The 22,787-nt window shown below is 48.8% G+C and overlaps 1 protein-coding gene across 11 annotated transcripts in view; it reads right to left on the bottom strand.

Annotated features, from left to right (window-relative positions):
• Nucleotides 1-6,619: 6,619 nt before the first annotated feature.
• Nucleotides 6,620-22,787, bottom strand: part of TNS3 (tensin 3) — a 223,622-nt gene continuing 207,454 nt past the window's right edge. For all 11 annotated transcript variants that reach the window (XM_055421063.2, XM_055421067.2, XM_055421065.2 and 8 more), the window contains 8 exons: nucleotides 21,903-22,034; nucleotides 18,774-18,869; nucleotides 17,981-18,058; nucleotides 17,144-17,221; nucleotides 13,124-13,292; nucleotides 10,958-11,026; nucleotides 10,831-10,857; nucleotides 6,620-9,464 (listed from right to left, as the gene is read on the bottom strand). In XM_055421063.2, the coding sequence (XP_055277038.1) occupies nucleotides 9,320-9,464; nucleotides 10,831-10,857; nucleotides 10,958-11,026; nucleotides 13,124-13,292; nucleotides 17,144-17,221; nucleotides 17,981-18,058; nucleotides 18,774-18,869; nucleotides 21,903-22,034 (794 nt within the window). In that variant the 3' untranslated portion in view covers nucleotides 6,620-9,319. The remainder of the gene's footprint in view (nucleotides 9,465-10,830; nucleotides 10,858-10,957; nucleotides 11,027-13,123; nucleotides 13,293-17,143; nucleotides 17,222-17,980; nucleotides 18,059-18,773; nucleotides 18,870-21,902; nucleotides 22,035-22,787) is intronic.

Here is a 22,787-nt window from a genome sequence, read left to right as displayed (position 1 = left end):
TGTACAGTGGGTCTCTACTCTAATCTGAAAATATCATCAATCAGTTGGTCTATCAAGGATTAAAGACTGGAATAATATTTTTTAAAGATAATTATAGGTATGATTACATGCCAGTTCCCTACAGGTGCTGTTCTAACCTGTTCACTCATTTAATTCTCAGGACATCAGTATCACAAAAGCACTACTACAGTTCCCATCTGACAAAGGAGAAAAGTTGGTCTGGTCAAGTAGCCTGTCCAAGTCACAGAGCGAATAGGCAGGGGAGCCAAAATCTGAGGCCAGACAGCTAGGCTTCAGCATCCATACTCAATCTCATATTAAGGCAACTGAATCTATTTCTCACTTCACATGCTTTCCATCTGGAGGTTAACAGCTAACAGACACCGCGCTGGTCTTTGCAGTTGTGCCTGCTGTAGTACCTGGAAAAGGAAATGGCAACCCACTCCAGTAATCCTGCCTGGAAAATCCCATGGACGGAAGAGCCTGGTAGGCAGCAGTCCATGGGTTCGCAGAGTCGAGTGACTTCCCCTTCACACACTGCTGTAGTAAGCTACGCTGACACTAGGGGGCGATGGTGCCCACGATGTTCTTCGCCGCCGCCAGATTCAGCACATCCCGGGAGACTGCAGGTATGGCTTCAGCTAGAGTCTTCCAGTTCAAATGCAAGGCAAAGTGCAGAAGGAGGGAACCAGTTCACAGGAGATTGCTCACTGGGGAGAGTGTGCAGGGATGTCTTTTCAGGGCCACAGGGAGGACACAGGCTCTGGAATTGCTGACTGGGTTCTTGCAGCCTCCCATGCTGCCTGGCTGGGGCTTTGACACAGAAAGAAATTAGAGTTAAAAAAAAAAAAGACAACCAGGCCTGTGTCCAGACTGTGGTCAAGTCAAATGCATTTGTCTGACCCTGAGCTTCATTCTCAGTAAATGGGCCCAGACCCCTGCTGGCCGCTGTCTGCAGCTGTTCATTCGTAGCAGCTAAGATCACCTGACTTGTCTGTGCCCCATTTGGGAGCTGTCGCGTAACCATAAGCCAGTTTCAGTGGCTCCTGGCCGAGGTTGTTGGCAGACTCAACCTGTGACACTGGGGGCTCTGTATGGGGCCCACATCCAGGCCCACATGGCAGGAAGCACGCTCTCTCCAGGCCCACTCAGGTTTGTGCTGTGTGGATTCCTTGACTTTTCTGCAGCGGGAGCTTGAACCCATAAACCAAGCCAGCTGGCAAGGGTTTGCACTGCACCTAGCAAACAGTAGTTGCTTAACCAATGTCTGTTTTATTGTCCTAACCAACCCTCCAGGATCTAGGCAACTTGAGATGGTCTTAGAAACCCTAAGGGCCCAGAGAAGACCTACGCCCTTTCCCAGGATTCCCTCTGCTTTTAGTTCAGTTCAGTCTCTCAATCGTGTCAGACTCTTTGCGACCCCATGGACTGCAGCACGCCAGGCTTCCCTGTCCATCACCAACTCCCAGAGTTTACTCAAACTCATGTCCATTGAGTCGGTGATGCCATCCAACCATCTCATCCTCTGTCATCCCCTTCTCCTCTGCTTTAGGGCTCAATTTATGGTCTATTTGGTGAAAGGTCCACAGGTGCTCGAAAAAATGTATGTATTGCTGCTGATTGGGGTTCAGGATTTGTCAGTTAGATCCTGTGGTTGCTTATGTTGTGCAGGCTTTCCATATCCTTCTTGATTTTCTGTCCATGCTGTTCTATCATATAATGAATAGTTCTAGTATAATAGTTCCGGAGAAGGCAATGGCAAGCCACTCCAGTACTCTTGCCTAGAAAACCCCATGGATGGAGGAGCCTGGTAGGCTGCAGTCCATGGGGTCGCTTCAAGTCAGACATGACTGAGCGACTTTACTTTCACTTTTCACTTTCACACATTGGAGAAGGAAATGGCAACCCACTCCAGTGTTCTTGCCTGGAGAATACCAGGGACGGGGGAGCCTGGTGGGCTTCCGTCTAAGGGGTCACACAGAGTCGGACACGACTGAAGTGACTCAGCAGCAGCAGCAGCAGTATAATAGTTCTATCAGATGCTGAGAAGAGCATGTTGAGTTCCCACCTGTACTGTGGGTTTGTCTGTTTCCTTTCAGCTCGACCAGCTTTGGACTTGTGTATTGAGCTTCTGATGAGTGTCCATTTAGGAGCCTCGTGTCTTTCTGGTGGACTGGTCCTTTTATGATTGTATAATGTCCATCCTTGTCTCTAGTAATATTCTTTACCCTAAAGTACACTTTCTCAGGTATTAGTATAGTGGTTCCTGTATTTTTTAAATTAATGTTGGTATGGTATATATTTTTACATCCTTATAAATTTCAACTTACCTATGTCACTGAATTTGAATTGTATTATAAATGGCATTTTCATTCTGCAATCTGTTTTTCTTCAGACACTTACATCAAAGGTAATTACTGATAAGCTAGGACTAAATTCTGATATACTATTGTTTTGTTTTTGTTTCCTTGTTTCTGTTTTCTTGCCTTCCTATTAGTTTTAAGATTTAATTTTGATGTATTTAGTATTATGAAGTGTATCTTTTTGCATGGTTTCTATGCTGCTTGTTAAGTTACTAATTTAATCACTGATTTAATGTAACCTATTACTACATAGGACTTCCCTGGTGGCTCAGAGGTTAAAGCGTCTGCCTCCAATGCGGGAGACCCGGGTTCGATCCCTGGGTCGGGAAGATCCCCTGGAGAAGGAAACGGTAACCCACTCCAGTATTCTTTCCTGGAGAATCCCATGGACGGAGAAGCCTGGTAGGCTATAGTCCACGGGGTCGCAAAGAGTCGGACACGACTGAGCGACGGAACGGAACGGAACGGAATTACTACATATGTGTGTTACTTGTCATCATCTGCTGGTATCAGCATTTCACCACTTGGTCTGATGTGTGGAAATGTCACCTCCATCGAGGACCCTTTACCTTCCTCACTTTGAAATATCACTGTCTTGCGTATTGGATGGTGGAATAATTTTTGTTCCAATCATCAATCATTTTTTGTTTATAATACTTGTGAGGAAAAGCAGGGTCTGTCCTTCTTTCCATTGTTTTCTTTCCTGATGCGCCAAGATTCTTTCATCATTTGTACTTCTGTTCAAAGAACTTCTGTAGCCAAATTGTTAAGAAGAGCCCTGCTAAATACTAATTCTTTTAGTTCCTTCTCCTGAGAAAGTCTATTTTCCCTTTATTCCTGAAGGTAATTTAACTGAACATAGAATTCACAGCTGGTTATTTCTTTTCTTTCAGCCTTGAAAAATGTGTCACTTCCTTCTGGCCTCTGTGGTTTAAAGTGAGAAATCCACGATTGTCATTCAATATACATAACCTGACATCACTTCTGTCTGGCTGCTTTCAAGATTTTTTCTTTGTCTTTAGTTGTCATAACGTTCATGATGAAGTCTTGCATGGATTTTTGTTGTTGCTGTTTTGGACTCCTGTTTGGGGTTCACACAGCTTCTTGAATCTACACGTTCGTGTCTTTTGCTGGATTTGGAGAGTTTGGGTCATTTCTTCAAATTCTCCTTAGCCCCATTCTCCTTCCCCTCACCATCTAAGACTCAACGATAACAAACAGTTGTCCCTTAGGTCCCCTCACGTATTCAAGTCTCTGCCAATCAGATTGAACTCATCATTGCTCAGTCAAGTTCCCAAATTCACTCCTCCATCATCTCCACTCTGCTTCTGAGCTTCAGTGGATTTTTAATTTGCTTTATACATTTTTGTAATATAATGTTTGGCTTTTTTCATGACTTCTAGTTCTTTGCTGTGGCTCTGTTTCTGTTTCTCCAATTGTTTGAATAGAATTTTGACTTGCTTGTTGAAGCATTGTTGCAGTGGTTGCTTTAAATCCTGGCCAGATTCTGTAATCCCCAAACCTGATTCATCTGGATGCTGGCCTCAGTCAATTGTGTTTTCTCATTCAGGCTGTAAATTTCTTGGTTCCTGGTACAAAAGGTAATTTTCTATTGTATCCTGGATATTTTGGCTGTTATGTTAGGAGACCCTGGATCTGGATTAAGTCTCATGTGTCAGCAGGGGTGGACCTGCACGGGGACAGCACCAGGCCCCAGACCACTGTGGGCTGCACTCCTATCGACTATTCAGGCTTTTGGTGAATAGTGCCCTGAGGCTCCGGAGAAGGCAATGGCAACCCAATCCAGTACTCTTGCCTAGAAAATCCCATGGACAGAGGAGCCTGGTGGGCTGCAGTCCGTGGGGTCGCTACTGGTCGGACATGACTGAGCGACTTCACTTTCACACATTGGAGAAAGAAATGGCAACCCATTCCAGTGTTCTTGCCTGGAGAGTCCCAGGGACGGCGGAGCCTGGTCGGCTGCCGTCTATGGGGTTGCACAGAGTCAGACACGACTGAGGCGACTTGGCGGCGGCGGCGGCGGCCCTGAGGCTCTCACTGGCCCCCGTACGGTTGCCTGAAGGGCGGAGGGGGTCTCAGTAAGGGAGAAGGTGGCAGGCCCGAGGCTCAGAGAGCCTTCCCTGGCCTGGCATTTACTGTGGGGGATCCCTTGCCTGTGGGAAACACAGAGTGCTTCCAGGAGGGGCAGGACCCCTGCCTGTGCCCCCACCACCCCGGTGTCTCTGGGATGGGGAAGGAAGTCTCAGATCTCAGGGACAAAAGGCTTTGGGAACCAGGTCAGTTGTGGCAGAATCCCTTTTGCTGGAACCCTCACAGGTGACAGGCTTTTGGGGAGCCCACCACACCCCTACTGTTGCTTCAGTCCAGGCTTGGGCTGTAACTGGGCTGTGGTCTGATTCCTCAAGAACTTTAATGTCATTTCTTCTTGGACCATTTTTCTTGTTACAAATTCAACAACGCTGCAGCTCAAATGTGTCCAGACAGAGCACATTCCCAGGTCGTGCAATGTCCCTTCCCTGTACCCCAGGTCCACCTGGAAACCAATCAGTCTTGAGCTGGGCTCCAGTGCCCCTGCTTTGTCAAACGCGGCCTCTGGGCCATGGTGGGGGGCAGTTCATCTTATCACCTTGGAGACCACACACAAACCTCTAGGAGACAAAAAAGCCAGGACCATGAAGGGTCAGAACTGATGGCCCCCAAAAGACTGATGAGGGGCCGTAACTAAGGGACCCAGGATATGAGTGGGCAGGGCGAGATGGAAACAGTCACTGATAGGTCCAGGACCCAAGTGGGTGGGGCAAAGGGAGGTCACTGATAGGTGGCTGAGTGATCAACAGGGAGTGGTGAAGCGCCCCATAAGGCAAAGGCTGTGCAGCCATGCCTGGGGCCATTGGGTCTCTTGACAGTTCTCTCTGTAGTCTGGGGCCCTGGTGACAAATCCAGACTGTGTCCTTGAAAGCGCACCTATAAGATGGGTGAACCAGAGCCTCTCCGCTTTTACACCCTGCTGTGACACTGGTCAAGGGTCCAGGGCCTAGTGAGAACCTTCTGTTGGATAAGATTCAACCCACCTCCACCTGTTCTCCCTTCCACTCTCAGCACCAACCCTGGGGACACTGCAGGTCCCCCTTCACAGCACAGACCCCTGGGCATGTCAGCAGAGCAGAAAGCAGAAGACTGCACAGGTATACCCAGCTGTGAGGAAACCTTGAGGTTTGGGGAGGGGGCCAGCTCCTTATCAGTCCATAACCAAAACGCGCCCAGCTTCTTTCCTTCCTGACCTGGAGCAGACGCAGCCCTGGGGGTTTAGCCACACATTTGGTCGCCTTCGTCCTGAGCCTGGTCATGCCTTGGCCCCAGTGAGCATCACAGCCAGGACCCGCATTTCACACACACTGCTCATACTCAGCCCCATCTTCCTTTCTCGTTGCAGGCCCTGGCATAGCCAGTGGAACTGAGGCCACCACCCAAGTGGCTTAATCCCCACGGCTTCTTCTGCTTCAGCTGAGGAAAGAAACCAACCCGAGAGGGCAGAAAGCCAGCACAGTGGGGCTCCACCTAGCTGGGGGATGAGCCCAAGCCCACGAGAGCCTGCAGAGCTGTGCTGGGACTGTCACCAGCATCTATTGAAAAAAATAAGTGAACCCACTGGACTTTTGGGGCTTCTCTGGTGGGTCATATAGTAAAGAATCCACCTGCAACGTGGAAGACCTGGGTTTGATCCCAGGGTTGGGAAGATCCCTTGGAGAAGGGAACAGCTACCCACTCCAGTATTCTGGCCCTGGAGAATTCCATAGACAGAGGAGCCTGGAAGCCTACTGTCAGTGGGGTCACAAAGAGTCGGACACGACTGGACTTTTTATATTCAGATTCAGCACCCACTCTGGTTAAACACCTGGAAAGTCCCATTAGAGGCTGACCTACACTAGGAGCTTCCTCCTACCGGATTAGGGGCTTTATATCAACATCAAAAACATAGCAGCACCTATGATCAATAACACATGTTATTATTAAATTCTTAAAATCTCTGAATACAACTTTCAAGTCTCTGGGCAGAAACCAAACTATATTCCTGAAGGAAAAATATACAATAAGTTTGTAAGTGAGTCCACTCATTCATACACAATCCCCTTCAAACTCCCAGATAAACACACACAGAGGCATATTCAGACATGCCCACACACCCATCCACACTTGCACACACCCTGTGGGGCACTTCCATCTAACACCACAAATGCTTGCCTCACTGAGGCTTATCAAGTTTATACTTTTATTATACTCTCAATAGAGGTGATATTTAAAGAGCAGAGAAAATGACTATACAAAGGATTTATAGAACATTCATTTACATACTGGATATATTCTTTACAATATAAGAAAAGTAAAAATATCCACTACTAGGTAAGGCAGAGAAGGAGACACAATGAGGTCTCTGATGCCGAGAATACACGCGGAGACCCTTAAATGCAGTGTGACGTAACACGTTTACAGGTTAACACTGGAGGAATACAGCATCCGTTAATGAGCAGGTTAACAGGCTCTGGTTATGAGGCTATAATGCTAGTGGGGTGCAGTCCTCGTGCACAATCCAGCACAGTACCCCTGTGCCCATGGGCACCCCAGATGCCTGGGGATATTCCTTCCCTGCCTGCCCAGAGCCAGTGTTGGTGGTGGGGCTGCCCAAGGTCTGAGCACGAAGTTCATGGACTTGTCTTGTTCCATTTCATGCATATGTAACACACTGTTGTACTAGCTCCTCAGAAACCAGGAAACTCAATTACTTTCATTCCTTACTCCAGAGGGAGCCGGTTGCTGGGAGGAAACTTCCTTGACCACTGAGAGTAAAAGGCTCAGCTGCTAGTCAGTTTAAAAACCAAATGTCATGGTTTGCATGATCTGGACAAGGAAAGCCAGGGGTGGGAGAAGGTCCCTCTGTGACCGGGGCAGTTGATGCTAAGTCCGGAACCCCTCGTGAGCACTTTCTTCCTCCATCAGAAGGATAAGAGACCTGGCTTGCAGTCTCTGGGTCAAACTCGTGGACCAGCATCTCAGGAGGAGGCCCCTTTGGGGGCCAGCACAAACCTTTGTTCCTCTTCACCGAGTTCTGCTGTCAATGAAGAACTGAAATGTTAGATGCCCCCACTCCAGCGACCAAGGCATCAGGCCTCTGGGAGATACCGGCATATTCTCCTTGGCCATGCCGCCACGTGTCAGAGAAGAGGGTCCACAAGGACCAAGGCAAACGTTTGGCACAGAAACGAGGCACTTGTGTTGGTGCATCAATAGGAGCTAAACAGTGGACTCACCCACCTGCTTTCACACACACACACTCACACACACAAACAGTACCCCGTGGATTCAGTGGATCACACCTCTGCTGTCGGTGACTGTCTCTGCCCCACTTTAGAAACAAAGAATCCACAGAGCACATTTTCAAACACTAGTGTGATGACTGCCACGGTGATTCCTGGTATTTGAAGAGCTGGTGCTTGATTTGGGAAGCGGAGGAGATGGACAGTTCTTCAGGGATGGAGTGCCGCGGCGTAAACGTCTCGGGAGATGGGAAGGAGACGGGGGCTTTATGACGATGTTGCCCAGCTCTGTCTCTTGCTCTGGGGAGCCTGCAAGACCACTGGCTTCTCCCAAACCTCTGACCACTGACAGATTCAGGCGGACAGACCTCCACTTAGCAACATGCACATCAGCATAAACAGCATGCCTGATTTGGTGCCTAAGATGATGCAGAAGAGCTGGGAACCAGTGTAGAACACCTCCCCTTGCTCAGGTGCCAGAACACATGGATCCCAATGGGAGACAACAGGCGGGGTGGAGACAGATGAGCACTCCTGCAGGTCAAGGGTTCTGGGGTGGTGATCTTTCCCAGGCCCCAAGATGGCCGAGGACAGCAATACAGAGCAAGCCCGAGTCTCAAACTAATCATGTCCCACCCCTCAAGACCTTCCTCCCCAGAAAGGCTGTATCTGCAGCCAAGAAACCACACATGGATGGTCAAGTGTTCGGAAGGCTGCTGTGGAAACCAAATATGGATGGTCAAGCGTTTGGAAGGCTGCTTGAGGCAAAGCCAGTTTTGGCAGCCACCCTCGGGCAATGACGCTGAGAGCATGGCCAAGAGTCCATACTGTACTCCTGGTACATCTGACCGGGGGCAGATGCTTGTCTTAGAACCCTGACCTTGGCAGACGGCAGCATGCAGACACCAGTACAGCATAACAAAGGCAAACTGTTATCATAAATAACTTGGCAAAAGTAAGATATAAATTATATGGAAATGGGGCTTTTTTCCTATCTTCTCGCTTTCCCCTCTCATGGCCCAGTGCACCATTCAGACCTGGTATGTGAGCAGAGGTGGGGTGGCCCAACGTGTCCCCACGCTTGGGCGCTGGCCTCACCATGACCAATGTGACCTTTCTGGTCCTCGCCGCCCATCACATCGTCCCCTCGCCCACGATGCCATAGTGTTTCAGGAGGGCCTGACCTGCACGAACCTTCAACCAACATGCATCCCCTTCTCAGGTTAATCAATATCTCCACTGTGGGAGGACAGAGGCCCTGGCATGTCCACTGGCCAGGAGCGCTCTGACATGGCAGTGACAAGGCACTCAGGGCCATGGGGAGCAGGCTGGGCTACCATCCTTCCCATAAACACCAGAGTGCGAGGAACAGGGGTCCCCACGTCTCCTTGAATGGTTCTTTCCCAAGTGGGGACTGGATGGGTGCACCTGATGTCCAACTTCCTCTGCCCAGAAAGCACGGGGCTACAGAAATGCATCCATGAGCTATGCCCCTCAACTGAGGCCACAGGCGGCAAGGTTGTTTGTTTTCATGTTTGAAAAGTCGGAGGAGCCCCTTTCCCCCCCTGGTGCTGGACTACCAGGGTCACGTTGGCCCCTCTGGAGTCTCTGGGCTGAGAGGCCTCAGATCTTCTTAGGGGAGCCGATCATGACCTTTGACACGAAGTTGACAATGGCGCTGGCCGGCTGCTCGGGGTCATGCTCTGCAAACAGGTGGCACACGTTGTCCGTGGCACTGCCCTGCTTCCGGGCCACAAATCCAAAGACTCTGCAACAGGAAAGGTGGGTCAGCATGCCAGCTGCGGCCCATCCCTCCCACAGGGTGCACGCCTCTGCTTCTTCCCTCACCATCGTCACCTCTAACCACCACTTCTCCAAAATCTTGGGGCGATATCCCCTGCCAGATACCGGCCCGTACATCCCCTCCAAGCCGGCAGGGAAGATGCAGGGGAGGAACCTGAGGAGCAGGGATGGAGAGGGCCGGCCATGAAACTGGGACCTGAACTGAAGGCTTGGGTCTAGCCTGGCTGGAACCCTCCAGACCCGTCAGCTCCTGGGCACCAGTCCCGAGTCTCTGGGGAGGACCCTTGCTCCACCACAGGAGCTGCCTGTTCCCTCCTCACACCATCAGAACAGACGGGCGCAGACAGGCACACACACCTGCGGATGCCAGCACCCCAGCCTCACTTCCTGAGGTTGGGGGGGCCCTCTGCCTAGATGCCTACATTCCCAGCCACTGGGGCTGGAGGATTGGGGGTGCTAAAAACACACCAGGGGCTCCCTGACCAGGCCACATATGTGCAGGAGAGGAAATTTTAAAAGAGCAGCACAATCTACTTTTCCTGAGTAAGCTTTCATGAGCCCCAAACAACACAATAAATACCATTATCCAAACCCAAATCCCTGGATTATCCCTTATCTAAGGTCCTTCTTCTTCTCTGAGAAATGAAGGATGTTTTTATCTGAGCTGAGTGGTTTCCACCCCATGGGAGGGACAGGCCAATGGCACTCAAGTGACCCTCTGGGGTAGCAAAGCCCACGTGTGGGGAGCGCAGTTGGTCCTAAGAGCCAGAGCTGGGGTGGACTGGGGGTACTGCCCATTCTGGGGGGCTGGGGAGGCCTCCGAGCACTTTATCAGATGTCAAGACAAAGCTATAAACACAAAATTGGAATCCCAGGTGAGGGCTCCTGCAGTGAGACATCTGCGGTCATCAGATTTACGTGACACGGAGATGGCCACCTGTGGGGGTGCAGACAGCTCTGGGGGATCTGAGGTTACATGGGCAGCAGGGCCGGGGGACTCCCTCTGGTCTGGGAAGCACTGACGCCTACTGCACCCATGCGGCCCTCCCTCCTGACACACCAACCCCCTCCTCAACTGCCGCAAACACCATGCAATCTGCTTCATGCTATTTATACCCTATTTTATGGGTCAAATGGAAGTGTTGCTCATTCAGAGAAGAGCAAACAGAAAAGTTAACCCTCGGCAGGCCCTTTCTGCATAAAAAGAACCCTTGCATTTTTGTTTAAAGCCAAACCCAAACCCATAACCATTATTTGTCATCTTCCTCTTTGGAGATTGGAGTGGAGTGGAGTGTCAACTGAGAGAGGCCAAAGGCAGGCTGGCAACGTACCTCGAGCAGGGGCCGTCTGCGACCCACCTTGCAAATCAGAACAAGAGAAGAGTCATGTTAATTTCTTTATTAACTGAAAAAGCCAAGGAAGCACACGCATCGCTTAGTAGGGATACGGGCATCTTACTTTCTGTCCTGTGGATCCAGCGCACAGAAGATCACGCTACTCACGGGGTAGTGTCTCCGGAAGAAGAGCCTGCAGGGACACAGGGGATCACAAGCCCGTCACTGGGGTCTTGCAGTGACAGTGCTGTCCTAGGAGGGCCCCCCATGAGGAGGTTTAGCGGCGGCAGAAGCCTAGGTTATGCTTCTACTGGTCATCTGGAGAGAAGAGTAGAGCGTACATTTGTTAGAAATCAGCAGACATATGATGCTGGGCACTTAGTAAGGAGCAAGTCTTAGGGTGAAGGCAAGCACCATGAAGAGCGAAATAGAGAAACTGCATCACACTGAGTCCTGGCCTTCCTGCCTTCATCCCAGGAAACCACTGACTATCTACAGCCTTAGATGATTGCCTGTGAAAAGGGCTTCAGTATAGCCCGTCATTCTCCTGCGAGAGGAGCCCAGTCACCCCATAAGGGATCTAACAGCCTGCTGTAAACTGTGCACAGTAAATCCATTGGGAGATGCTGCTAACTCCAGGCCAGTACAGCTGCTGGGAGAACCATCAGAGGCCCCACCTGTACTGGTCCCAGCCCCTGTCACTCGTCCTTTGCTTCATGGCCAGCCCTCCCTGATCCTCTGAGCTGGCCAGTCCTGTGTGCCCCAACCAGATGAACACGTGCCCCCTCCTCCTGAGGGAGGTGGTGTCCCCAGAGGCCAGCATACGGGAAAGGCAAAGGCAGAGCCGGGCACCTTTCCATGGGGGATGCTGAGGACACAGCCCCCTTTATCCAGCATCAGCTGTACAGCTATGTTCTGTCTGGCAAAGAGAAAGCTCCTAAGTGCTGTGGGCACAGCCCATCCCCAGGGTTTCGGAAGCACACGGGGAAACTAGAGGCACACAGAGAGCACACCGGTAGCAGAAGAAAATCGAGGCTGCAAAGGAAGGAGCCGCGCTGTCCCGCCTGACCTTGTGTCCACGCTTCGGCCGAGCCAGGCTGGCAGCTTGGGTCTATTTCATTCGAGTCACAAACATTCTGAGACAGTTACCTCGGTGCAGCTTGCAAAGTGCGGGAACTGAGTGCAAGGCACGTGGGACCTGCTACACGGAGGGGTGCGAGGACCCCAATTTGAGCGGCAGAACCCACACCCCACCCCATACTCCCCACCTATTTTATCCTGAGAGCAGTGGTTTAGAGCCCCTACAAGCCCAGGACTAGCTCTGGAGCAGGGGCCATGCTGGGAAGAGCTCCTCGGGCACTGGTGTGGGCGCTGCCCTTCCAGCTGGCATGGGGACTGGTGGCAGCCCACCCCTCGAAGCTCCTGCCACCATTCTGCTTTTAGGGCAGCTGATCGGGCTCCTTCATTAACTACAGCAGGCTATTTCCACTGCAAATGAAAAACTGCCTCTGAAATGCCTTTCATCCTGAGGTCAAAGGCTCTGCCGTTGTTCTGTCCAGCACCTAACCTTGCTCTGTGCTCCAGCTAGAGCTCCACAAGTGCCCCCTCTCCCGGAACCTCCGCTCACTTGGAACCTACTCAGTGACAGCTTAGTGGGAAGTCCCTGGAAATTGAAACAGCATCTACTGTCTAGATGTTCAAATGTTGCTAACTAAGACAGAGTACTATACAGTATCTAAATAATAATTATTAACATAAATTATACTTTTATATTATATATATTATATAATTAACATTAACTTAATACTGATATAATATCTATCAAGGTCACACTCTTACCTGAAACAGGATAATAGTTATAACTTCTGTCATAACTGTTAGAAGTAATAATACTAAAGCAAAGATGAGTAGTCTATCATAGTCACGGAGTGTTTTTACAGAAATGACTTAAAAGATTTTTGCATCTGCAGATTACATACACACTGTGTGTGTATCTAAGAGATACTCAAAGATCTATGTATCCTTTTAAAAATTTTACTGATTCTTTAAAAAAAACAGCACGTGGGCCAAATGTTAATAGTTTATATACGTCTCTGGGGACATACCGAACATCAGGACAAAGCACAGATTGACCGGATGGATCACTGATTCATTCCTGGACCGCAGAGCTCTGCCTGGGTGACCACCACATGTCCAGGGGCCTGAGCAGAGCTGGTAGGAGGTCTAACCCCACATGAGGCCAGAAGCCTTGCCCGCCCACCCAGGCAGCCCGGCCGCTGGGCACACTCACTTCCTCTGGTTGTCCGTCAGGGTGATGCCCTGGGCCGACACCTTGAAGTGCACGACTGTGGACAAGGGAGGCGGCTCCTGGACTAGGGTCATGCTCAGGGCCTTCTGGATGGCTTGGTGGCCTGTGAGGGACTCCATCTCCACGGAGTTCAGGTACCATACATTGCAGGCTGGAAGACACAGTGGGAAGCGGCGTTAATGTGTCTGCCGGACACAAGGGCCCTGGGGCTTACGAATGACGTGCATAAACTCGTGGCCAGGTGTATCTGAGGCAAGCGCCCTTTATTTCTCATTCCAAAGGTGTGGAGAGTGAGTGACTCAGAGACACACACACGCCCAGCACTGGAGTCAGGAGACTTCACCTGCTGGTCAGGATGTGTTTCCACCTCTGCTGAGTTATTTATACCTGGCATCCCTGGGGGGATGGAGGGACTGGAGGCACCTCCTCAGTCTCAGTGTGGGCCTAGGTGGGACAAGAGCCCAACCACACCTGCAGTTAAGGAAATATCCTGAGAGGGGAGCGTGCTGTCTGGACCCTAAATATCCACCCTGCACGGAGTTCTAAAAGCACAGCATCCAGAAAGAGCTGCTGAGAACGAACGACTTGCAGTGACTCAGAATACTGTGTGCAGGCAAAGAGCTGGGACAGCCTGTCCCATCCCCACATTGCGGGAGGCTGGGGGCTTGTCCATTGCCATCACCCCTTGGAGAGGCAAACAGCTCATTGTGAATGTGGCTTTGTAAACAGCCTGAAGGCCTTTTGAGCCTAGCTCCCTGCATAAGTCAATGGGTTGTTGTGACCATGGGACATTCAGACTCTGCCTCAAGTTCAGTTGTGTAGGAGCTGTGACCTCGCCTGGCCACTCCCCAAGGATGTGTTCCCCCCCAGGAACAGAGCTGCTCTCATTCCCCACTCTGCCAGACGCAGCTCTGAGAGTGAGTAGAGGTATCTTCACTCCATCTCTAAAGGCCTCTAGATATTCACTAAACAGAAGCAAAAGTGCTTTCCTGTGACTGGATCCATTAACCGGGCTGTGTCACCACCCAGGCTGTCTTCCTTTGGGAGAGTCTTCCTGGATGCCTGGCCATGAACTGGCTCCGCCTCCATCCCAGCTTCTGAGACTGAGCAGCAGTCACAGCTGTTGGCAGATGCACTGCCACATGGCCATGAAGATGGGTTAAGAAGAACAGAAATAAAGTACAGTGTCCCTGGTGTCAAGATGCAGGGCACACCCACAAGAACTCTGTGGCTTGTCCACAGCCCTCTTAAGCTGGGGTCGCTAGGACTGTGTCTAAAGCTGCAAAAATGGCCTGGCCCGAAACTAATAAGCAATTATAGCAAGGCTGCAGGATATAAGGTGAATATACAAGGTAATCACTTCCCTAAGAACAAGAGGAATTTGGAATTAAAAACACAATCCCAATTTATATAAGCACCCCCAAAATGAACTAGATATGTCTAATAAAATATTGTATGTACAAGATCTATATGAGGAAAACTACAAAACTCCCACTAATAAAATCAAAGAACTAAACTGAATATTCCACATTCATGTATAGGAAAACTCAATATATAATTAAGATGTCAGTTCTTCCCAACGTGATCTGCAGAGGCAATGAAACCCCCATCTACATTCCAGCACCTTACTCTGTGGGTATGAACAAACCTAAAGTTTATACGGAGAATAAAAGACCCAGGGAAGTCAACACAATACTGAAGAAGAACCGAATGAGAGGACTGACAATACTTGACTTTAAGACTTACTATGAAACGCCAGTAATCACGACAGTGTGGTGTTGGTGAAACAGGACACACAGATGAACAGAGGAACGAAGAGAGAGCCCAGAAACAGACCCACATAAATATAGTCAGTTGATCTTTGACAAAGGAGATACAATGTAGCAAAGACAGTCTTTTCCCACAAATGGTGCTGGAACAACTGGACATCCACATTCAAAAACAATCCGTCTAGACACAGACCTTAAACCCACCACAAAAATTAACTCAAAAGAGGACAGATGTAAATGTAAATTATAAAACTCTTATAAGACAGGGGGAAACTGAGATGACTTTGGTGATAACTCTCTAGATACAAAAGACATGATCCATGAAAAGAAGTATTTGATAAACTGGGCTTCATTAAAATAAAAAACTTCTGCTCTGAGAGACATTGTCTAGAGGATGAGAAGACAAGCTGCCTCCTAGGAGAAAGTATTTGCAAAAGACAAATCTCACAAAGAACCAAAATATGCAAAGAACTCCTAAAATTTAACAATAAGAAAACAAATAATCCTATTGAAAAATGGACAAACAACCTTAACAGACACCTTACCAAAGAAGACATGAAGATGGCAGACAAGTACATGAAAGATGCTCCACGTCATATGTCATTGGGAAGGTGCAAATTTAAATGACAATGAGATACCATTGACCACCTATTTTGAATGACCAAAATCCAGGACACTGACAACAACAACTGCTGGGAGGGTGTGCAGCAGGAGGGAATCTCATGCATTGCTGTGGGAATGCAAAATGGTGCAGCCACTTGGGAAGACAGTTTGGTGGTTTCTCACAAAATAAACATACTCTTACCATATGATCCAGCAACTGTGCTCCTTGATACTTATCCAAAGGAGTTGACAATTACGTCCACATGAAAACCTGCATGTGGATGTTTATAGCAGTTTTATTCACAGTTACCAAAATATATAAGCATTCAAGATGTCCTTCAGCGGGTGAATGGATAAAGTGTGGTATATCCAGACAATGGAATATTATTCAGCACTAAAAGGAAACAATTCTCAGGCCCTAAAAGGACACGGAGGAATCTTAAATGCATAATACTAAGTGAAAGAATCCAATCTGAAAAGGCTCCACATACTGTACGATTCTGATCATATGACATTCGGGAAAAGTGAAACCACAGAGACAACAGAAGGACTGGTTTGCCAGGATTTGGAGGAGGGATGAGCAGGTGGAGCACAGAGAATGTTTCGGGCAGTGAAACTGTTCTGTGTGATACTACAATGGTGGATGCTGCTGCTGCTGCTAAGTCACTTCAGTCGTGTCCGACTCTGTGTGACCCCACAGACGGAAGCCCACCAGGCTCCCCCGTCCCTGGGATTCTCCAGGCAAGAACACTGGAGTGGGTTGCCATTTCCTCCTCCAACAATGGCGGATACATGTCATTAAACATTTGTCCAAATCCATGGGCTTCCCAGGTGGCACTACTGGTAAAGAACCCGCCTGCCAATGCAGACATAAGAGACTCAGTTTCGATTCCTGGGTCCGAAAGATCCCCTGGAGGAGGGCATAACAACCCACTCCAGTATTCTTGCCTGGGAAATCTCCATTGACAGAGGGGCCTGGCGGACTACAGTCCATGGGGTCTCAAGGAGTAGGACACGAATGAAGCAACTTAGCAAGCACGCATGGAATGTACACCAGGAGTGAACAGTAATGTAAACGATGGACTCCGGGTGACTGAGATGGGTCAACGCAGGTTCATCAGCGCTAACAAATGTCCCAGTTGATGGAGGATGTTGTTAATTGAGAGAGGCTGTGCATGTGGGGGGGGACAAGGGGTATAAGAGAAACCTCTGAAGCACCCTCTATGAACCCAAAACTGTGCTAAAAAACAAAACCTATTAATAAGAAAAGAGTGCCCCAGTAGCTTGCTGTCTGGGGGCCGGTGTCACCCTGGGTCAAACTGTGGACTCATTGATCACTTTACTATATATCCGCTGGAGGGGCACGGTACCCACAGTCTACCTGACCATTTCCCCAGATGAAACACAGGGTGTGACATTTACACCACTGAATTTGGTCTTGTTCAGCCTGTAGAGTCCTGGCCCTGCGGCCAGCACACTTGACCCGCTACCCCCAACCCAGCCCTGTGGTGGCTTCTACAGAAGGAAGCCTCCCCTGACACAGCAAGGAAAGGAACCCAGACTGCAGGCAAGAAAGGAATCCCATCTCTGCCCAGGAGCCAGTAGGAGAGGAAACACATCGAGGACTGACCTGCCCCTTGCTTCAGCAGCTCGGCTGCAGAGTTGGCTGCCGTTTGCTGAGGATTTTCGGCTATTTCCTCCAACGGATCTGCAGGAAGAAGGAGCAAGAAAATGCGTGACAATGTGGATGCTCATGACTGCATCCCAGAGGGTGACAGGCAGGCTCTGCAGAGATGGGTCTTCCTCCTGGCGACAACAGCTGCACCCAGAGAAGCCATCATCACATTTCAAGCAAAATCTGGGATGGCACAGGCCAGAAAATTACCCTTCTCATCTATGAATTAATTTATATGAACAATTACATTTTGAAACCTAAGTCACATCTGCCTATATTTTAAATTAATCATCTTTCTGGAACATAATGCAATTATGTGAACTTGAGATGGCCTAGGAAAGCAGGGATATGTCTGATCATATGCTATGGGTGCTATTTTAAAAAATTCTTTTCCCATGGATAGTCTGAAACAAACACAAAGGTAAAGAGAACAGTTCATCTAGCACCTAAAGTCAACAATATCAACATTTTTCTGATTTTGTAGAATTATAAAAATGAAATGCAAATGACCTTGCAGGTCTCTGAGTCCAAGCATTTTATACTTCTGAGCTATAAAATCTTTGCTCCATAGAAGCTTTTCACAAAGCCATGATATAAAGATATGAGCGGAGGCTGTAGGGGCAGTGGGCCACCTCTTCTTACCTAACCTGACTTATTCAGGGTTTACCCACATACATGTGATGGAAAGGAAGTTTTGGTCTGATTTTTCTCACTGAATCTCTATGGATTCCAACACCTTGTGAATGATCCCACATAGAGAGCCAGAGCATCCCTGGGGCCCCGGCAGCATACCTCTATCCGGAATGAGCAGTTTGCAGGGCAAAGCCAAGGGCGTAATGGAATGCTGACACACCAAAGCCGTCAGGCTCCCTGTGAATGGATGAACAGCAAACAGGAGTAAGCACAGCCCTAAATACTGCATTGCTCAGCCAATTCATCTACTGAAAGGAGGTTGCTGTAAAGCATGACACCTTATATTTTTAGCAACCTACATACTCCATAACTTGGGAATTTGTGCAAAGCTTCAATGAAGCAGCAAGTTCAGCAGACGGCGAAGGGGTAGGTAACAGGAACTACAGATGATTCTCACTAAAGGTATGCCATTGCCAATTTATAAAGAACAAGTCACACAGTCTGCTGATTCTGAGACCACTCCCACTGGCACCACCAAATCATCTCTGTAAAGTGATGCTTTGGTTTGCTCAAGCTCTGCCTGTGAGTGCATGCCATCTTTTGGACACACCTGCAGGGTCAAAAAATATCTCTTCTCACAGGGAATCTGTGCTTTCCTTGTGCCCGATGGACTCCCAACCTTGTTCATACTTCTCTGCTCGCTTGCATGGACCATACCTAATGGAACCTACATTTCCAATCCTAGCACGGTGCATTTTATTTGCCTAGTTTTAAGAATGCTGTTAAGAACAATTTCATATCCAGTTTATTTTAGAAATCATAATTAAGGGATCTAAAAATGGGGATGAAAAGCAGATGCTCTGAGTGAAGCCCCAGCAGAGTGATGGACCAAACAGAGGGAGCTCATGCTCCTGGAGGGTTCAGACATCATGTTGGGTGCTCAGCCACTTACCGAAATATGGTTCATTGGCGCACCCTTTCAACCGCACTCCTTTTGGGGTACACTCAATCAAAAAGTGCCGAACAAGTTCATTGGCCAAATCTCCAGCTGTGGGGAGAGATTTAAGAGAAGAGCATTTTTTAAAATGAGAGCACGGGAGGATGAGAGAGCCCCTGCAACAGGTAGGCTGCCAACAGCCACTCCAGGAATATCAGCTGGATTGCAGGACAGTGGCTGAGCACTGCCTGGATGGGCAGCTAGAAGAACTCCCTCCAGTGACCATGGCTGGAGGTGGAGGAATCCTTGGGAAAGAGCCTCAAACATTCTGCAGAATTCCCAGTTATGGGAATGAACAGCTAAGAACTGAGAACATGGACCTCCAGCTCCTTCACCTCCTAAGAAGAGAGCTCAGAAAGACCCAAACACGGCTTGATGTCCAGGAATGAATTACTGCAAAGAGCTGGAAGGGTGCCAGTCTTCTGAGTAAGATTCAGCCAGGAGTCAGGTACCCAAGACCCTCTGAAAGCAAGCCCTGTAATCATATTGCTACTACACTGTGTTCGTGCCAGCCCACAAGCCCAAAAAGAAAGTGCATCCTCAAAAACCACAGAATGGCAAACTGTCTGGTGGTGGAAAAGTACAAATAACAAACAGAAGAAAAAGAAGTCACTGCTCTGTGCTAACGAATCCCACAGACCTTCATACTGTGCTGTGTCTCTGTCCTACCTCCTCCCCGAGCATGTGTCTCCATGGGAACGGTTTCCATGGGAATGTGTCTGCTGTAACTTCTAACATTTCTGATGGCCGGATCGGCTGGAGGCAGGTTTGGGTCCCACACCTGGCCCACACCAGGCTCCCTAATAACACTTATTATAAACAACAGTGACAAATATCAACATCAGTGTCAGCATTTCGCCGGGGCAATATAACTAGTAGGAAAGGAAATGATCAGATTCCATAAAAGGCAGTACTGAATAAAAACGGGGAAAAGAACATTTTGCCATTCAGCTGTGGGAGGAAAATGATCCATGGCTTCTAAACTGAAGGGAGACCCAGAGTGTGGTCTGGATGCCGGTGGTGAGAAGTGACTCAGTGGGAAACCAGCTGTGTAAGGGTTTGGAGAACAGCCCCCGCCATACGCCTGTCGCTGTTCCGTCTCCGGGGTACCAGGGGTGGCTGGTGACTTGCTGGGCTTTTTCCTGGTTTAGTCAACTCTCCTCTCAGATCTATCCTTACACTGTGAAATCTAATGCCAGATCCAAGGGCTGGTTGAAGACTTGGCAGCCAGATAAAATATCACCAAGAGGACGCCAGCAACGATGCATGTCCAGAAATCTGCTATTCTAAAATCTATTTTGTTGCCTTCGCCTGAAGACTGAGTCAATATTGACCTTAGAGGCAGGATGCACACCTGGAAGTTAACAGTCATATACCACCATCTGTATCTCCAAAAAGATAACACATGCAGGAAAAAAAGTTTTGGCCTAGTTTTGAAAGCTCCAGCTGAACACCAAGGGGGCAGAATCTGTGCTCATTCTGGTCCACCCTTCCCTCACCCAGGTGAGCCCAGGTGCCCCAGCAAGAGTCATGTGACCTGCTGACATTCCAGCCCACAATCTCCATTTAGGGGAAAATAATCTTCTCCCTTTCCTTAGAGTTTGTGGCATAGTTGGTTAAAGAAAAAAAAAAAGGCACAGAGGGAAGGATGAGATTTAAAAAAAAAAGAATAAACCAGAAGCCATATATTAGGGGACAGAGGAAGGGTGAAAGTCTATTGCTTTGTTGGGAACCAAGCTTGTCCCTGAGGGAGCAGTGAGAAAAGACCTGTTGATATTATATTTGAATGGGTGGTTATCAGCATGAGCTCAGGAATTTTTTTAGATGGGTTTCCCAGGTGGCGTTATATGAAGAACCTGCCTGCTAATGTAGGAGATGTAAGAAACATGAGTTCTATCCTGGGTTGAGAAGATCCCCTGGAGGAGGAAATGGCAACCCACTCCAGTATTCTTGCTTGGAGAATTCCATGGACAGAGGAGCCTAGTGGGCTGCAGTCCACAGGGTTGCAGAGTCGGACACAACTGAGTGACTAACACTTAACACTTTTCACATTCCCTAGCTCAGGTCCTAGAGAAGAGTGATACTCTGATACCAAAGAGCAAACCTAGAGATTAGATTTTGGTTTCTATATACTATTCCCCAGTATAAAGAACCAAGGATCTTTAGAGAAATGGCCAGAGCAGGGAAAGTATAAGGTAAGCCTAAAACACGCTCGCTTTCAGAAAGCTGGAGCACTCATGGGCTAATGCGGGTATGTCAGAAGGACACGGGGTCACTGGAAGGGCCTTAACTAGTTAAATCCAATATCCTGAAAACCAAAAAGCCATGGTGGTGATGGATTATGAAACACAGAAAAGGGGACATAGGGACTTCCCCACCAGGTTGTCACCTGTGGTTGGATACATGCATGTCTACTTCATAATAATGTTTACTTATGCATGTAGGCAAACTCTTTTGTACCTGGTTATGTTCACGACTGAAAACATTAAAAAGGCCAGAAGAAGCCCTGCCTGCACACTGCACATTATTCAGCTAGAATTTGCCACCAGTGCAATGTTGGACGAGAGACGGAGGAACTCTTTGTTCTTTTCCCTGAGAAGGAAGAGTCTCAAGACTTCCCATCTTAAATCCATCAAAATACTCTACAGGGTGTAGGAACAAGAACCATGAATACTGTATGCCACCTTCTATGTAAAAGAAAAGGAAAAATGCCTATTTGTGTGCACCGAACAGATAGTGAGAAGACACAGGAATTTATTTCAGATGTTTACCCACAGGAAGCAAGAGGGGACTGAGGCAGACAGGGCTGAAAATGGAAATAAAGACTCCTGATCAGAGGCCTTCCTTCATTGTTCTGTTATCTGAACAATGGGAGGGATCACCCATCAAAACAAAGTTAAAAAAAGAAAATTATTTATAAATAATTAACCTTCTTTCTTGAGCTAGGACAGTACTTACTAAAATACATGTGAAAAAAATAAATACTAAGAGGAAAACCTCTGAGTGCTGTTGCAAGTCATCCACCACTTCATGGGAACGAAGGGAACGGACAGGCAAGGCCCCGCTGAGCAGAGCAGGACCCACCTTTCTTGTTCATCTGCAGGACAGAGGGCGGGGGTGTGGCCACCTTCATGGCCAGGCCGTAGGCGCCTCGGAAGGAGTGGCTGTCCCTGACGATGAATGACCCGGGCTCCTTGTCCTTCAGCATGGCGATGGCTGCAGAGGGGAACAGAGAGACATGAGTGTCTGCAGGGAATGCCACGGCCTGACTCCACTTACGGCCATGACAAGGGTAAGGGAAACTGCAGTGACCAGAAGTTCCATGGGGGCCTATTTTATTTTACAAGGTGGCCCATCCGTTCAGATCACAAAGGTGCTGCCTTCACACGCATGTCCCATTAACCCCACAGCATCTTTGAAGCCCAAATGAGGACCCCACCTGACAGCCCAGGAAACCGAGGCCCACTGGTTCCAGCCAGACCAGGTCTCCGCACATAGCGCGTGGAGCAGGAAGTCAGGCAGGGCTGCCACTTGGTCCCCGGGGTGGCCCTGCCCTATGGCTCCCTGCGTGGCATTTTTTCTTAGAGATTTTAGAACGTGCGCTTTCAACTTTCCATAGGAGGAAAGAAATTTCCAATCATACTTTCTGAAGACTGTGGATGTACCCCCAAAGTTACTGAAAATTTAATAAAGTCCCAAGATTTAGCCCAAGGGATGGCCGTAAGCGGCCCTCCGTCCCGTGGCTCTGAGGCAGAGGTGGCAATTGTGGCCAGCTGTTTCCAGTCTGGACAAGGCTGTGAACCCCTATTTGATGTGGCCAAGGAGGGCCATGAAATGCACCTGGCACTGCACCCGCCATCTGCTCCAGTGAGGCTGGAACACAGGTAGCTCTAATATCCCTCCCCTTAAAGCTCAAAGTCCGGCCTCCCAGGTCCTGGGCTCAAGATACAGGAAAGGGAGATGGGTTAG

Source organism: Moschus berezovskii, chromosome 3 (genome assembly GCF_049115385.1).
Source record: "Moschus berezovskii isolate FMDL1 chromosome 3, NW_MosBer_1.0, whole genome shotgun sequence".
NCBI classification, from domain to species: Eukaryota; Metazoa; Chordata; class Mammalia; order Artiodactyla; family Moschidae; genus Moschus; species Moschus berezovskii.
The sequence above is the reverse complement of the archived record's forward strand: the minus strand, read 5'-3'. Positions and strand labels throughout refer to the sequence as shown.